General features: G+C 45.3%; 1 protein-coding gene across 1 annotated transcript; it reads right to left on the bottom strand.

The window, feature by feature from the left end:
- Window positions 1-636: 636 nt before the first annotated feature.
- On the bottom strand, window positions 637-15,712 carry LOC130211552 (adenylate cyclase type 2-like). Its single transcript, XM_056442359.1, has 26 exons — window positions 15,645-15,712; window positions 14,431-15,165; window positions 13,253-13,450; window positions 13,009-13,170; window positions 11,579-11,728; window positions 10,839-10,981; window positions 10,625-10,736; window positions 10,390-10,517; window positions 8,785-8,943; window positions 8,549-8,708; window positions 8,014-8,193; window positions 7,852-7,883; window positions 7,274-7,333; window positions 7,095-7,158; window positions 6,908-7,005; window positions 6,730-6,817; window positions 6,290-6,427; window positions 6,124-6,201; window positions 4,690-4,871; window positions 3,243-3,327; window positions 2,966-3,124; window positions 2,147-2,293; window positions 1,945-2,052; window positions 1,752-1,866; window positions 1,479-1,603; window positions 637-848 (listed from the first exon to the last, which is right to left on the bottom strand). Exons 2-26 carry the CDS (start codon window positions 14,953-14,955, stop codon window positions 717-719), a joined length of 3,528 nt encoding a protein of 1,175 aa, XP_056298334.1. The 5' UTR covers window positions 14,956-15,165; window positions 15,645-15,712; the 3' UTR covers window positions 637-716.
- Window positions 15,713-17,083: the final 1,371 nt, after the last annotated feature.

Here is a 17,083-nt window from a genome sequence, read left to right as displayed (position 1 = left end):
GGGCAGTAGTCAGACTACTGGCTCGTGGCTCCTTTCCCTTTTTGGGGAGGGGGGGTTTACACCCAAACAAAAAGCAGTGTGTACCTATGCATGTTTATGCGAGTGAGTTTGAATATTATACATTTTTGCTTAGGTGTGCTATGCAGGATTTAACAACAACAACAACAACATAGATTAGAGACAACAACGCATGTTGATGCACATCCAGCGTTGTTGTTCTTTCCTATGAATCGTTTCGTGGCCCCTGATGTCGTCTCGTTAAACCCTCGAAGGCTGGGACGAAACATTTAAATGAGATTTTAAAAAAGAAGAGGATTAAATCGTAAATGCCGTTTAAAAAAAAACCTGTGGAGTGGAAAAATAGATATTACGTAAAATATATCTAATAATGTTGTTTTGCTTCTTTGAGGCATAACCTCTATAATATCCTTCATAAAACGACCGTCATCTTTGGCGCAGCACAGTTCTGTTCCAATAAATTAGTCACGCGTGAACACCGTCAGCCATGTTTTCAGCTCGTGTGTCTTCAGAATAATACAGGTAAAGGTGCCATCATTTGATAGAAAGCTCTTTGCTGTCGTCTCTATTTGACCCGGCGGGATTTTATTTAGCGTCTCATCCGAAAGACAAAAGGCAGAAGGGGACGGGTGACGCTCCGCCGTCGCTACATCTTCGTCGGGGCGACGGCGGGTTCTCGAATGTCCGGCGATGAGTTCTCAAAGGTGAATAGACGGCGGGGTGTTCACGAAGTAGGTGGTGATGTCCCCTTTGCCCTTGACGTGGATGACCCCTCTGAGGGTGACCCTGTGTCCCACGCTCATGACCACCTGGGCCGTCTCCTCCGTCACCTGAGAGCGGAGAGAAGAACGAGGCCGGAGCTCATGAATACGCACGCGGGGCACGCACACGTGTCGACCAATAGGGCGTCCAGGACTTGAAACCACATTTCCATGACCATTTTTTTTTTTTTATCTCGGTAATAATAATAATAATAATAATAATTCAAACTTATATAGAACTTTTCTAAATACACATGAAAAAGTGAGAACATGTTATATTTAATATATATATATCTATACAGTATATAACCTTACATGACTCAAATGAATGAGAGACAATAGATTAGATTAAAATAATAAACATTTACGTCTTTTCAGTTTTGGTGCATTCACTTACAGCGCGGAAAATGTGCGAGTGCGAAAGGGCGTACGCCGGCTTACATTTAGAGCGTCATTCTTTTTAAAAGCATATTAATTATTTAAAACTCAGCGTAAATGAACATATGAAGATAACAAATTTCCATGACTTTTACAAAACTTTTTGGATTTTTTTTTCTCCAGGACTTTTTGGGAAATAACCATTTACAAATTCCATGACGTCTCCAGGTCTTCCATGACCCTACGAACCCTGGCATGACATGAAGCATGAATGATCCGCAGTGATTCTAACCACATAAGCCCCGCCCCCTCCCCGCCCACCTGGATCTTGCCCAGCACCCCGGTGCTGTCCATGCGGCTGGCCACGTTCACCGAGTTCCCCCAGATGTCGTACTGAGGCTTGTGAGCTCCGATCACTCCGGCGATCACGGGGCCGAGGTTTATTCCTGCGGGGAAACCGGAGATCACATGTCCAGAAAGAGAACGTCAGACAGAAATATGAAAGTTCTCTCATCTCGAATGTGACCGTAGCTTTTTGAGTCGCCGTCGAACGGCTCTACATGGTAAATATGAAGTTGTTTTTGTCGGACTCACCGATCCGGAGTTTGAAGCTGTTGAACGAGTGCGTGTTGATGAACTCCAGCTTTCCCATCAGGGCGATGGCGAACTCCAGCATGGTGCGCACGTGGGTGTAGGACATCTCCAGCGCCTGCAGGGGGAGCCAGAGATCAGGCACGAGGACGCGCCTCCAGATATTTGCGGATGTGGGCGAATAAACCGAGCGAACCTTTAGCTCCTCCCCCTGAGGCGCGATTCTCAGCCCCGCGGCCGCCATGTACGTACTGCCGATGGTCTTGATCTTCTCCACCGAACAGAATTTGGGCTTCGAGAGAACCTACGGGCGAGAGAGAGAGAGAGAGAGAGAGGGGGGAGACTTCAGTGGGAGAGTCTGGCCGCGACGCCGTCGACGCTCGTCTTCTTCCTCGTACCTCGTCGAAGTCCGATATGATCTCGTTGAGGAAGCGCAGACACTCCAGGCCGTCCCGGTTGATGCTGCTCTCGCTGTAGAACTCTTTGAACTGGGGCACCGAGGCGAACATCACGCACACCGAGTCGTACGACTGGCTGTAAAGGTCCTGAAACGCACGGGTTTTATAACGCGTGAAGAGGATTCACGTGTTACGGGTGGATTCATGATTTTGGAATGAAATCCTTTCACAGTGGAAATAAAAAACACACATATTGTCATATAAAAACAGGCATTTTCATTGTTAATTGCACAAAATATATATATTTCCCTTCGCATTGAAAATGCGGAAGGTAATGTTTTGATCGCCGTGTATTTATTTATTTGTATGCGTGTTACTCGCATAACTCAAAAAGTATTAAACCGAATCGCATGAAATTTGGTGGGGTGATTGGTTATTATCCGGGGACCATTTGATTAGATTTTGGGATCGATCGGGTCAAAGGTCAAGGTCATGAAAAGGTCAACATCTTCTTTTTACCATAGCGCGGTCAATTTCTAACCAATTGGCATGCAACTAATGTCAAAATGTTCATAATTCAATCCCCAATATTGTGATATGCGAAGGTAAGCGCTCTACCGAGTGCCCGTTCTAGTTTTTCATATTTCTCACCGATCTAAAATGTATGAAGCCTAACAGTTTCACTCTGTATCATACCCTCCCATCTTTCCTGCTGTTTCCTGTTTCCTGTGTCCTGTTTCCTGCGTCCCCTCTTTCTCACCGTAGAAATGGCCGATGCGATGCGATTGCTACGTTCCCTTCCCGGCAGGTGATCTTTACCTGGTTGCGAATGGTTTTGCCCATGAAGAAGGCGGCGACGTGCAGCGGCAGGACGTTCTGGAGGAGGAGCTTGTTGACGTTCTCCATGGTCTCCATCTCCTCCCTCTCCGCCTTGAAACAGCGGCCCAACAGGAAGTCGACGCGGCAGCCCAGCTCGTCCTGACGGAGAGAGAAAGAGAGAGAGAGAGAGAGAGAGAGGGAGAGGGAGAGAGGGAGAGGGTGTACATATTAGGATCTAAATGACAGAAGATGTGTATATTTGTAAAGGCCCACATACCTGTCTGGCCAGTACGAGGCATACGATGTAAAAGATGACCAGCCAGACCCCGGACATGATCTGAGGGTCCTTCAGGATGCCCGGCCTGTACAGAAAGAAAAGAGATTGATTATTTAGAGCCACAAGAGTGTCTTGTTTCTCTCAGTCAATGGGGCCTGACCCCCCCCCCCGCAGGACTCTTGAATAAATGATCTGAAACTCCAGACAAGGATTCACAATCTGGACCCTGAGTGCCGGACAAAAGGCAGGAAACCGAACACCTGGGCTGAGCGACGCAGACGGCGCGATGACGACGGGAGGCGCCGAGTGGACGAGTGGAGGTGAAGTTCAGCAGGATTACTGGGAGCCTGAAGGGACTCGTGTGTATTCACAGCTACTTTCATGCCTCTCATTGGTAGCAGCTTGTCTATTAACACGATGCAGCATAGACAGAATATTACATATCGTACTTTTTTTACAATGAAACTGACCAATAGCAGCCAAAGCTGGGAAGTCTGATTCAACTTTTTTTAACCTATTTTTTTGCTTTTATGTTGAAGTTGTTTCTGTTTTGTCGCTTATTTGATATTTTGTACGAAATGCTTTTATTGTGAAGTATTTTGTCACTAGTGAGTTTTTCGAGTGAGAGTGTGCTCACCTGTGTGCGCGGATGTGTCAGCGCGTATCACGGCAGAGCGATGCACGTTATGGGAGCGGCGGCGCTGGGCTTAGCCCAGAAGAGTGAAGCAGCGAAATTTGTTGACATAGAAACACTGTCAGACAGCAGCTTGCTGTTACGTGCGCCTGCTGCCAGTCTGACTCCGCTGTTTTGGGTGAATGACGTCACGTGCGACCTGGAGGTGTTAACCACTTGTGTACCAAATCTTTTTTTTTTTTGGTTGAAAACATTCGGGGCTAATGAAAGGGCCGCACAGAATATTGATGGCTCTGGGTTAGATGTCTCAATGTATAAAAGAGGCGTGTCCGTCAGTTTTATTTTTTCTTACCAAGCTATAGTGATTTGCAGGCAGTCTTGCGGGCCAGAGTTAAACTCAAACGGGCCGCTAGTTGAATAGGCCTGATGTATATATATATAAATATAAATATGTATATATATATATATATAAATAAATATATATATGTTTTTAATTTAAAAATCTATTTATATAAATACATTTATCTAAATATAAATAAATATATTTATATAGATATAAATATATATATATTTTGATATTTATAAATATAAATTGCATGGTTTAATTCTCAAATGTTATAATATTTTGATAATATCAATAATAATGTTAAATCATTGACTATAAAGCTGCTCACTGCTGTTATGGAGACATCATGGACTCTTTCAGGTGTTTCTCTGTCGACACTCTTGTGTAAAAACAACAACGACGTTCAAGGCACAGTCAGCTACGTAGACCCCCCCCCCCCTCCGGGGTGTTGTTTAAACGTCGCTCACTTGGTGTGGGTGTGGTTGTACAGCAGGTCGACGAGGCAGGCGGACCTGGGGGCGTGGACGTGGAGGAACAGGGCCAGGTAAACCACCACGGCCAGCGTGAGCAGCAGAGCCTTCACGGACAAGCTGGTCCTGACGAACACGATCACGCCCAGCATGGCCAGCAGGCAGCAGTACAGGTAGTACTGGGGGTGGGCGGGAACAACAACAACAATAACAACAAAAACAACGATCAACACGCATAAAGAATCAAGTCAAGAGCATTTCTCTGGGTTGTGAACGAGCTGATTGGAGATGGAGAAAGAAAATAAAATGTTTTATTGCCCTTCAACGGTAAAAATACTGACATCTACTAAATGTCACCTGGTAACTACGTCACCATTAACTCTATGATCATGAAAAGCAGCTCGATGAGAGGATGAGGAACTCGTGAATTCTACACTCTTTCTTCCTTTTAGAGAGAGTGAGAGTGAGTGAGAGAGTGAGAGTGAGAGAGAGTGAGTGAGAGTGAGAGAGAGAGTGAGAGAGAGAGTGAGAGAGTGAGAGAGAGAGAGTGTGAGAGTGAGAGAGAGTGAGAGTGAGAGAGAGAGAGTGAGAGAGAGAGAGTGAGAGAGAGAGTGAGAGAGAGGTGAGAGAGAGTGAGGTGAGAGTGAGAGGTGAGAGGTGAGAGAGGAGAGGTGAGAGTGAGAGAGTGAGAGTGAGAGTGTGAGTGAGGTGAGAGGAGTGAGAGAGGTGAGAGAGTGAGAGGTGAGAGAGGTGAGAGGAGAGTGAGAGGAGGTGAGAGAGTGAGAGTGAGAGTGAGAGAGTGAGGTGAGAGAGTGAGAGTGAGAGGTGAGAGGTGAGGAGGTGAGAGTGAGGAGAGTGAGAGAGGTGAGAGAGGTGAGGTGAGTGAGAGAGGTGAGAGTGAGGTGAGAGAGGTGAGGAGGTGAGAGGAGTGAGAGGGAGGAGAGGTGAGAGTGAGGAGGTGAGAGTGAGAGGTGAGAGAGTGAGAGGTGAGAGGAGGTGAGAGAGTGAGGTGAGAGGTGAGAGTGAGAGGTGAGAGTGAGAGAGTGAGAGAGAGTGAGAGGTGAGAGTGAGAGGTGAGAGAGTGAGAGTGAGTGAGAGTGAGAGTGAGAGAGTGAGAGAGTGAGAGTGAGAGAGAGTGAGAGAGTGAGAGAGTGAGAGAGTGAGAGTGAGAGAGTGAGAGAGAGTGAGAGTGAGAGAGTGAGAGAGTGAGAGAGAGAGAGAGTGAGAGTGAGAGAGAGAGTGAGAGAGTGAGAGAGAGAGAGAGTGAGAGAGAGTGAGAGTGAGAGTGAGAGCGGCCAAGTCAGATTCTTCGTGTCTCCAACACGAAAATAAATGGTTCTGGTTCTGAAAATGTAAATCATGTCAATCCGTGCATCTCTCGTCTGAACCATGGATGCAGAACAACGGGGGTGATCAGGTGGAGGTACGTACGGGCCCGGTGTAGAGCTTGAGATTCTCCAGCTCTGTGATGTTGGTCATGGACTTGCAGTTGTTACCGGGCAGAAAAAACTGAGAGACAAAGAAAACAGCATTTAAAAAAAAAGAAGACTGATAGAAGGATTCTACTTGTGAAATAAGTGGCGGAAGAGGAGCTGACGTAGTTGAGGACGGCCATCGTCATGGTGATGAGCACACAGAGCGTGGACACAAACAGCCGCAGCGCCGCCCTGCTGAAGGCGCTGCTGGACGGGCCGGACATCCACCGGACGCTCAGCGGCATCTTGGTACGCCACTTCTGGAAAAAAGAAAAAACACACAAGACGCCGCAAAAAAACAAAACGATGAAATGCAGAAAGATAATTAAACAATCTAAGAAACGTATGGGACACGATGACGACAAAATACTGAGGTCCACGCGGTTTGACCTTAACGTGCCGAAACCACCGGCGACGAGTAGCTCGTCTACGAGTAAGGACCTTAAATCTGTTGTGTTAACAGGACGTAGTTTCTTCACTTTAATTCAGAAGCACCAGCTGTTGATGGAGATGCTGACAAACACGAGGTTCCTCAAACGCACCGCGAGAATCGTTCCTTTACCTCCAAGTATCCGGTGAAGGCGACGACGGACAGGAGCAGCACGAGCACCGGGAAGGTCACGCCGTACGACACCGCCATCGCAAAGTTTCTGGTGGGGGGGGGGAGGGGGGGGGTTATAGTGTGCTTACGATTCAGAGCGGGTAGCGAGTGCGGCCGCGCGACCCGGAGCTCGACTCACTTTTCCGAGACGAGCATCTGGACGGCGAAAATGGTCACGAAGATGAACGCGACGCAGCTCACGGAGCGGTGGAGACCTTTGACCTCCGAGAGGCCGAACTGGAGGACGAGAACGGTTTTACGGGATTATTGTTTGGGCCGGAACACGCGGCGAAGAGATACTGCGCGCCTCCTGCTCCGTGAGCCACCTCCTTCTCCAGGCTCCAGTCGTTGAACAGCAGCGTCAAGCAGTTGAGCTTCTCGGTTCTCCTCCTTCAAGAAACGTACGAGATTAAAAAGTCAAAGGTCGACGTGGCCGAAAGATGTCAACGCGTTTCTTCAAAAACAATCACACGTACAGACACGTCCTTTTTTTTTTTTTACTTACACTGTGTCGTCCACTGCGTCCAGCGATCCCCGGACTTCATCGTTCACGAGCAGACCGGGACTGAACCGGAACAGTCAGAAACAACGGTCGGTATTCCCGATTCCACAAGTGTGTTTTTAACGAGGAGCCAAACGCAAAATATAGGGAACTAGAACGGGCACTCGGTAGAGCGCATACCTTCGCATATCACAAGATTTGGCATTGAATTATGAACATGTTGGCATTAGTTGCATGCCAATTGGACAAAAATTTACCGCGCTATGGTAAAAAGAAGATTTTGACCTTGTCATGACCTTGACCTTTGACCCGATCAATCCCAAAATCTAATCAAATGGTCCCCGGATAATAACCAATCATCCCACCAAATTTCATGCGATTCGGTTCAATACTTTTTTAGTTATGCGAGTAACACGCATACAAATAAATAAATAAATAAATAAATACACGGCGATCAAAACATAACCTTCCGCATTTTCAATGCGAAGGTAATAAAATAAAATAGAATGCCGTGAAAGTCCTCTACACCCTAAAACACTTTATTCTGATGCTGCTGAAGAGGAATAATGCTGGGGACTTACCAGTTGGGGTTGTTCTGGGGTTGTTGCTTTTCCTGACACACACACACACACACACACACACACACACACACACACACACACACACACGGTCAAAGGCAAAAGATCAGAAGACTGTAATAAGATAATTTGTTCCTGAAAACAAGTCACTTCACAAATACGTACCGTCGCCCCCTGCGATTGGTTGGCGGAGACCTTGGCGGGCGCGGTCGGCTTCTTGGGGGGCGTGGCCCCGGGGTCGCTGAGGTCGGCGAAGGGGTGGACGTTCTGCCAGGACTGCAGGTACTGAGACATCCGGACGGACGCCCGCTGCTGCCTGGCCTCGCCGGATGTCGGGGGGTCGGCCTGAAATCCAGACGGAGACGGCGTTACGTCGAGAGGAGGGGAACGAGAGCGCGTCGGAGAAGTCCCTCCTCCTCTCCTGAGCTTGGCTTTTCAAAGTAAAGGTCAACGTGCTTCTCTGTATCCTCACATAGAGTCTAATACCAGCTTCACACCATGGATGAGACCAACCAATACACTCAATTATGTAATCAGTTATAAGAGCCATTTAAAATGTGCCATGACTGTTATTCTTTCTTTTATATGGTTTAAATTTAGTTAGGTTAAACAAGAAAAAGTAGATAATTCTCTCCATGCTGTTGACATCAATAAAGTGATACGTATGTGTTCTAAATAGTTTTATCCTAATAGAGCGCACCTCTTGAGGCCTCCTGAGGCTTCTGTCCGGCTCGTGGGGGTCGATCACCAGGAAGGTCTTTCTGTCTTTCAGAAGAGCGTCCCGACTCCCCCCGTCCGTGTTCTCCACTTGGTACGCTCCGTCCAGGTGCCGCATCGTCTCCTCTGAGATGTGGACCCGCCTGTCGGAACCACGACACAGTGAGCGGCAAAACGCGGTGACGTCAAAACTCTGCCTGCGCGTTTTGACGTTCTCACCCAGGAAGACCTCCGGACTCCATGTGGTTGGCCAGCGTGACGTCATGTGACCACACGTCGTACTGCCACTTCTGCAAGCCGATCACGCCGCAGAGCACGTTGCCGCTGTGGACCCCCACCCGCATGCTGATCTCCACCCCCGTCGCCTCTCGCAGATTACTACGGAGGGGGAGAAGTACGAGTCAAATCTGAATCAGGGTTCTCACACATTTTGACCGATGGATTTCCAGGACTTTAAACCAAATTTCCATGACCAAACTGAAATCTCGGTATAAACATGAACATTTTTGAAAATTGTGTGTATTGATTGCGTACGCCGGCTTATATTTCGAGCGTCTTTCCTTAACCCTCCTGTTACCTTTGGGGTCAATTTGACCCCATTCATTGTTTAACGTCTCTAAATAAATGATTGACATCATTTTTTTTGCTTCATATTTCATGACCTTTCCTAATTTATTGGGGACAATTGGGAAAATATAAAATTTACATGATGATATGTTTTCAATGTCCTGTTCTTAGGGGTCAATTTGACCCCAGGCTTTTTTCATTGTGTAAAATATATAAGAAATATCAACTTTTTTATTTATTTAAAGGGCTATTTAGGTAGTAAATAAACAAACATAAAGTACCTGACACTTAAACTTGGGAAACAATATTAATTCTAATCATTTTCTGGAGGTTTTAATTGCTGGGGTCAAATTGACCCCGAGAGCAAAAGATGTTATATATATACATTATACATTATTTTAAACTCTGCGTCAATGAACATGTGATTATAATAAATTTCCATGACTTTAACCAAAACTTTTATGATTTCAGTTTTTTTTTCTCAGTCAGTTTTTCTCTTTTTTTCATGACTTTTCCAGGTCTGGAAATGACCATTTTAAAATTCCATGACTTTTCCAGGTTTTCCATGACCGTTCGAACCCTGCTGAATCTAATCTGGGTTCATACACATGTTGGATTTACAGGATTTTTCCACGACTTTAAACCAAATTTCCAGGACAAAATTTTTTTTTTTAAACCTCGGTGTCTACACGAGTATTATAAACCTTAAATGACACAAATACAGTAGTTTGATTAAAAAAATAAACATGTATATAAATGTGTATTCTAGTAATCAAACTGCGTAAATGAACATATGAATATAACACATTTACAGGACTTTTACAAAACTTTTGGGATTTCATTTCTTTTCAAGGACTTTTCCAGGCCTGGGAAGAACTATTTTAAAATTCCATGACTTTTCCAGGTTTTCCATGAGAGTCCTGACATATATATTCACTTCTGCCAACTTGTAACCTCTCCTCGTGCTCGGGATATCAATATGTTCATTCTGAGCTTTACGACCAGCAAAAAAAAATTTAGATCTGATTTAAAAAAATAATTTGAAACCTTTTGTTCTTCTCATCCGCGAGAGACTAACCATCTCACACCGCTCACACACTCCCTCATCGAGTGAGTCCAATTAGTGAGGGGACCAAAACGTTTCAGTCCAATGTATGATGAAGGGAACCATGACAACGATGGAAAGACTTTGCACTACTCCAGAACGTTTTTGTAAAACTTTAAATACCAGTCTCTCAAACTGTGAATGAGCCTGACCTGATGGCCGTGCACATGTCCAGACCCATCTGGACACAGTTCTTGGCGTGGGTCGGGATGGGGTCGGGGAGCCCGGACACACAGTAGTAGCAGTCGCCCAAGATCTTGATGCGGAGACAGCCATTGTTCTGCAGGGTGGGGGAGAGAAGGGGGGGGGGGGGTCAGGGGTTACCTGGCTCGAAGCGGCCGTCGTTGTGGTCTCCGGGCTCTCTCTCTCTCTCTCTCTCTCTCTCACCTTGGCGGTGTCGTCGAATCTGCCGAAGAGCTTGTTGAGCACGGCGACCAGCTCCTCCGGCGTGCAGCTGCTCGCCAGCTTGGTGAAGCCCACGATGTCCGCGTACAGGATGCTGCGCTCGCAGGTAGACGGAAGAGGTTCGAAAGGTGAGTTTACGGAGAGAAAAAAAACACACAAAAACGCACCGACCGTCGCTTTCTTCAGATCCGATCACCTGACGTTGTTGTGCCGGCGGACGTAGAGGCTGTGGAAGTTGTGGCGGCTGCCCTCGCTCTTGGGCTTGAAGAGCTTGTTGATGACCTCGGTCTTCAGCTCCAGGGCGATGTACCGCGGCAACACCGACAGGAGCAGCTGCTCCTGTTGGCCGAGGACGCAGAAGAGGGGGGCGAGGGAGGGGGGGGGGGGGTGATGAGTTTTTGAGACCTTTTCCACACCGGGTCACTGGATTTCTTTGACAATCTGTCCACACAAGGTCGTAAAAGAAATTGGCGTCCCCCCTCGATGGCGTTGTTTACCGAGCGGGACGCGTTTCATCTTTCTGTTGACCCGCCGTGAGCAGGCGTCGATCTGGCTTTGTCTATTCTGTTACCGCCGGGCTTCAGACGGGTGAATGATTAATCTGTGGACCTAATAGCCAGAGAGGCATACAGTAACTCCACCCAGGCTGTCCATACAAATAAATAAATAAATACACGGCGATCAAAACATAACCTTTCACATTTTCAATGCGAAGGTAATGAAGCAAAAGACCAGGAAGAGCAGAATGAGAAGAGCAGAATGAGAAGAGCAGAATAAGAAGAGCAGAATGAGAAGAGCAGAATGAGAAGAGCAGAATGAGAAGAGCAGAATGAGAAGAGCAGAATAAGAAGAGCAGAATGAGAAGAGCAGAATGAGAAGAGCAGAATGAGGCGTTCTTCTCTGAGCGTTGAGAATGAAGCTCAAAACGGTTCCAACCTGCTGGTATTTCCTTATTTTCTTATGCGAGCGTATGACGCTGAACTGTTCCCTCTTGTGATTGGATATCCGGCGGTCCTGCTCGGTCATCCACAGGTGGAAGATCCCGACGCAGTTGACGCACGCCAGCAGCAGCACGTTGGCCACGAGCTGAGAGGAAGAGGAAGAGGAAGAGGAGAGGAGGACATTGATACTGTCGCCCTGTGATGCGGATCATTTCCATATGTTTTGTTTTGTCAGCAAAACAAGCCACGAACCACAAGGCAGCATTATGCCGACACCCCACCTGAGGTCTCTTGCAAATATTTGTCTATGTTTACATTTGAAGCTTTATTATGTCACCATATTTGTTTTTCAAACCGTATGAAGCATTATAGCTCCTCTTGTTTCAAGTCCATGTGCGATGCTAAACTACTGTCGCTAGTGTTGCCCTATTCGCGTAAATCCACTTAAATCTCTTATAAATCTCCTTAAATCTCCGTTAAATCTATTTAAATCTCTAAGAAATGTTTTTTTATTTTATTGGGTTAATTTAATAAGGGACAGTGCACATTAATAAAAACATTTCAGTAAATGTGCCAGAGTTAGCCAAGAGGCTGTTTTTCATCTGTAGTCCCAATCTACTTAAATCTCCTATACATCTATTTAAATCTCAAATAAATCTACTTAAATCTCCTATAAATCCATTAAAATCTCTAATAAATCTACTTAAATCTCCTATAAATCCATTTAAATCTCTAATAAATCTACTTAAATCTCTTAGAAATCTACATAAATGTCGTTTAAATCGAATTAAATCCACTTAAATCTCTTATAAATCTACATAAATGTCCTTTAAATCTACTTAAATCTACTTAAATCTCTTATAAATCTACATAAATGTCCTTTAAATCTACTTAATCTCTTATAAATCTACTTAAATCTCTTATAAATCTACATAAATGTCCCTTAAATCTACTTAAATCCACTTATATCTCTTATAAATCTACATAAATGTCCTTTAAATCTCATTAAATCTATTTATATCTCTTATAAATCCACTTAAATCTCTTATAAATCTACATAAATGTCCTTTAAATCTACTTAAATCCACTTATATCTCTTATAAATCCACTTAAATCTCTTATAAATCTACTTAATCTCTTATAAATCTACATAAATGTCCTTTAAATCCACTTATATCTCTTATAAATCTACTTATATCTCTTATGAATCTACATAGATGTCCTTTAAATCTACTTAAATCCACTTATATCTCTTATAAATCCACTTAAATCTCTTATAAATCGACATAAATGTCGTTTAAATCTAATTAAATCTATTTATATCTCTTATAAATCCACTTAAATCTCTTATGAATCGACATAAATGTCCTTTAAATCTACTTAAATCTCTTACAAATCCACTTAAATCTCTTATAAATCTCGTACCTGCACCACGAGCTGGGGCGTCTCCGGCTTGGTGACGGGGACGTAGACGCTGATGATGACGATGTGCGACAGGCTGGTCCCGACCCCGACCATGAGGGCCCAGGCCAGAGAGAGAGGCAGCACCGTGTACACGCTCAGAGAGAGGAAGAGGAAGAACGCGACCTAGAGAGAGGAAGACGAAGAGGTCAGAGGGCCGTTTAAAACAAAACTCATTGCTTCTTTGTTTTCCTTGCTTCCTCTTCACCTGTTCCCACGTGCTGACGGGTCCGCCGGTGAAGATGAAGACGACGGCGACGACGTACAGCGTCCCCCAGACGAAGAGCGCCAGCGCCCCGCTGCAGCGCCTCACGGCGGCCAGCCAGGGCAGGCAGACGAGCAGCGCGGCGCTCAGACAGAGGACCACGCACAGCGCCGCCAGGGCGCCCGCGTGGACGCCCACGCTCTGAAACGACACGCTCCCGTTCACACGGACACGTCTCCACGGACACGTCTCCACGCATCGGGAAATAACGATCTGGCGTTCGACTCGTTTCAGAGATTCATCCGTCGGCTCGACACAGACGGCTGAAACCAAACGGTTTCATTCATCGTCGTCCCAAAGCCGGCCGAGCTCGCGGCAGCCGGCGCCGTCTAATCTGCTCGCGCTCACGTGAAGGTATTCTCTTTTGTTTTTTAGACAACAGAACGGGGCGATGCTCTTTAGAACTAGAACGGGCACTCGGTAGAGCGCATACCTTCGCATATCACAAGATTGGGCATTGAATTATGAACATGTTGGCATTAGTTGCATGCCAATTGGATACAAAATGGTAAAAAGATGTTGACCTTTTCATGACCTTGACCTTGACCTTTGACCCGATAGATCCCAAAATCTAATCAAATGGTCCCCGGATAATAAGCAATCATTCCATCATATTTCATGCGATTCGGTTTAATAATTTTTGAGTTATGCGAGTAACACGCATACAAATAAATAAATTAATAAATACACGGCGATCAAAACATAACCTTCCGCATTTTCAATGCGAAGGTCGTGAATCAGTGAGTTCAGCATTTTAGTTTATGTGGCACAAACTTAGCCACAAGTACCGGCTGTAATTCTTCTTTTTTTTTTTTATGCATTTTCTGTCTTTGGAAATAAAGGTACAAAACACAGTAAATGAGTACTTTAACTGATATTTCCATTGTTTTTCATCTTTTTGTTGACAAACAAAAATAGAAGATGAAGGAGATATCTTCATCGACCTTCCTCAATCAATATTGGGATGAGTAAAGTTGTTTTTTAGAGGTATTTAAAATATACTGCGACAAAATCTCTTGAGTGAGGACTGCTTTAGTTTGGAATACATAAAAATAAACTGAATTCTGCTTCGGTCACTTTGGGACAAATATATATATACGATGTTATTTCCCGTGTCTCACCCGTCCTGTGGCGGGGATGAGGATGATGATGACCACGCAGAAGGCCAGAGACAGCACCAGTCCCGACAGCATGGCCGGCGTCTCCTCCACGCACTGCAGCACGGCCCCGTGCGCCGCCCGGTACCAGCAGCACACGCCCTCCCTCAGGCGGCGCCGGTCCTCGTCGGGGCGTCCGTCGGCCTGCCTGACGTCCGCCGCGCCGTCGTCGGGGAAATCGGGCGAACCGCGGACGATGGAGTTACCCGTTCCCTTCGCCCGCGGGTCGGCCTCGAGACGCTCCGATTCGGCCACGCCGACCTCGACGGAAACCTGGGACTCGCCGAGTCCCGAGGCGGCGCCGTCTGATTTGCCGTCGTCGCCGTGGGAGACGTTGACGTCGCCGGTTACGTCGTCTTTCCTTTGACCGAAGTCGTCCAGCTCCACCGCGTCGCCCTCTCCGACCGCGACGTCCGGCGCAAAAGCCGTCCGCGGAGCTCCTCCTCCGTTCCTCCCCTTTTCCAGAAAATCCCGCGCCTCGTCCGGCATCGCGAGTCACCGTCGACCGGACTCGTCGCGCTGCTTCGCCTCTCCGTCGGCTCTACCGCTTCGTCTTCATCGTCGGCGTGCGTCCGAGACGCTCTGCTGTCGATATCGACTCGATCCAAACTCAATATTTTCCGGTGAGAGTCTTAAGGAATCTTAAGACGTAGCGCGATGTCCTCCGACGGGCGCCGACGCATGCTGGACGGAGTCTCGCTGCCGAAAAAAAGAGAAAAGGAAACGTAAACAATGAACACGGAGAAGAGAATAAAGGAATCTGGAAGAGCCGGAGCGCGTGCACGTCCTCCCTGTGCGAGATTTAAATGACAAACGAATTGGAGTCGTTTCCCCATCGTGCAACAGAAACCCGTTCGTCCAGCTGCGTGCTCTTCCCCTGACACACACACACACACACACACACACTGCTCCACTATTCAGGTGTGTACCGGAATGACATGAGCAGACGCGCCCAGTGCCCATTAGACACATTTCTTTCCAGTCACCACCTCGACTCTGTGGTTTTCCCTCCGTGGAGACGTCTCCTCCGTCATACCCGGCCGGATGCGATGTCGTCATAAATTGACGGTTTTAGAAATAAATCACCGCTTTAATCCGTACCTTCACGCTGATTCCTCTTACATCACCAACAACCGGCTTTCTTTTACTCGTCTTTTTTTTTTAAAAGGCAGACGCACTTTTTACTGGGATATATTGTTGTTCCACTGGTGTTCCCTTTTTCCCGGCCTGCTGGTTTCACGAATCTGTGTAGAAGAACAAGAAAAAAGTTTTCCAAAAGCTCACTCCTTTATTTCAACGTCAAAAGAAAGAAAATTAGAACGGGCACTCGGTAGAGCGCATACCTTCGCATATCACCAGATTGGGCATTGAATTATGAATATTTTGACATTAGTTGCATGCCAATTGGATAGACATTTATAAGATTTTTACATTTTCATGACCTTGACCTTTGACCTTTGACCCGATCGATCCCAAAATCGAATCAAATGGTCCCCGGATAATAAGCAATCATCTCACCAAATTGCATGCGATTCGGTTTAATACTTTTTGACTTATGCTAATAACACGCACACAAATACACGGCGATCAAAACATAACCTTCCGCATTTTCAATGCGAAGGTAACAAACACGCCTTCGCCGCTCGAAAAATAACATTTCTTTCAATAAATTATCCCCGTTTAGGGCTTTACACGCGTTACACTGTGACGTGATGCGGCAATCAAAATAAATGTATTGTTTTCCCTTTCTGCTGTTTTTTATAATCCGTTCTGTCTGTAAAGCACTTTGCTATAAAAAAAAGAGTTACAAGTCAAACCAGGATCATAGAGTTTTGTAATAAGTATTAATCTGGTGATGTGCAGGTCAGGAGAAGACACAGCTCAAATTAATCCAAGAGTGAACATCTATTTATATTTAATTGTATTTAGGACCTGCTTAAAAATGACATGTAGTTATTAAAATGTAGCTGGACCATTTAGTTACTTTTAGATGACCAACTATACAAATACATCACATTACAGACTATTGTATTAAACCCAGGGCTGCAACTTTATCATCTTTTATAAAACAATTATGGATGAATCCATAAACCTAGCTTTGTTTTTCCTATACAGTGCCCACAGTTAAGTAAAAAAAGTTTTTAAAACTAACTTTAGCTCGTTAGTTAACATAGCTAACTAGTTAACTTAGGTTATAGTTGATTAACAGCTTGAACCAACCACCAAAATAAATAATTAACGAGAAAATACATTAAATATATATTTATATTGGTAATAAAAGTCGACAGAAAAAAGAGCTGCTACTTTATCAACTTTTAAAACAATTATGGATGAATCCATAAACCTAGCTTAGTAGTTTTTTCTATACAGTGCCCACAGTGAAGTTAAAAAACTAATGTTAGCTAGTTAATTAACCTAGCTAGTTAACTTAGGTTATAGTTGATTAACAGCTTGAACCAATCACCAAAATAAATAATTAACCAAAAAATACATTTTAAAAATATATTTATATTGGTAATAAAAGCTGACAGAAAAAAGTTAAAAACATTAACATTCAACTTACAAGAGATAAATAACATTCCTACCTCGTTGTTTACTAACGTTAACGTCAGTTAGC

The sequence above is a fragment of the Pseudoliparis swirei genome, chromosome 21, assembly GCF_029220125.1.
Source record: "Pseudoliparis swirei isolate HS2019 ecotype Mariana Trench chromosome 21, NWPU_hadal_v1, whole genome shotgun sequence".
NCBI classification, from domain to species: domain Eukaryota; kingdom Metazoa; phylum Chordata; class Actinopteri; order Perciformes; family Liparidae; genus Pseudoliparis; species Pseudoliparis swirei.
Note: the sequence above shows the minus strand (reverse complement) of the source record. Positions and strands in the feature narration are given on the sequence as shown.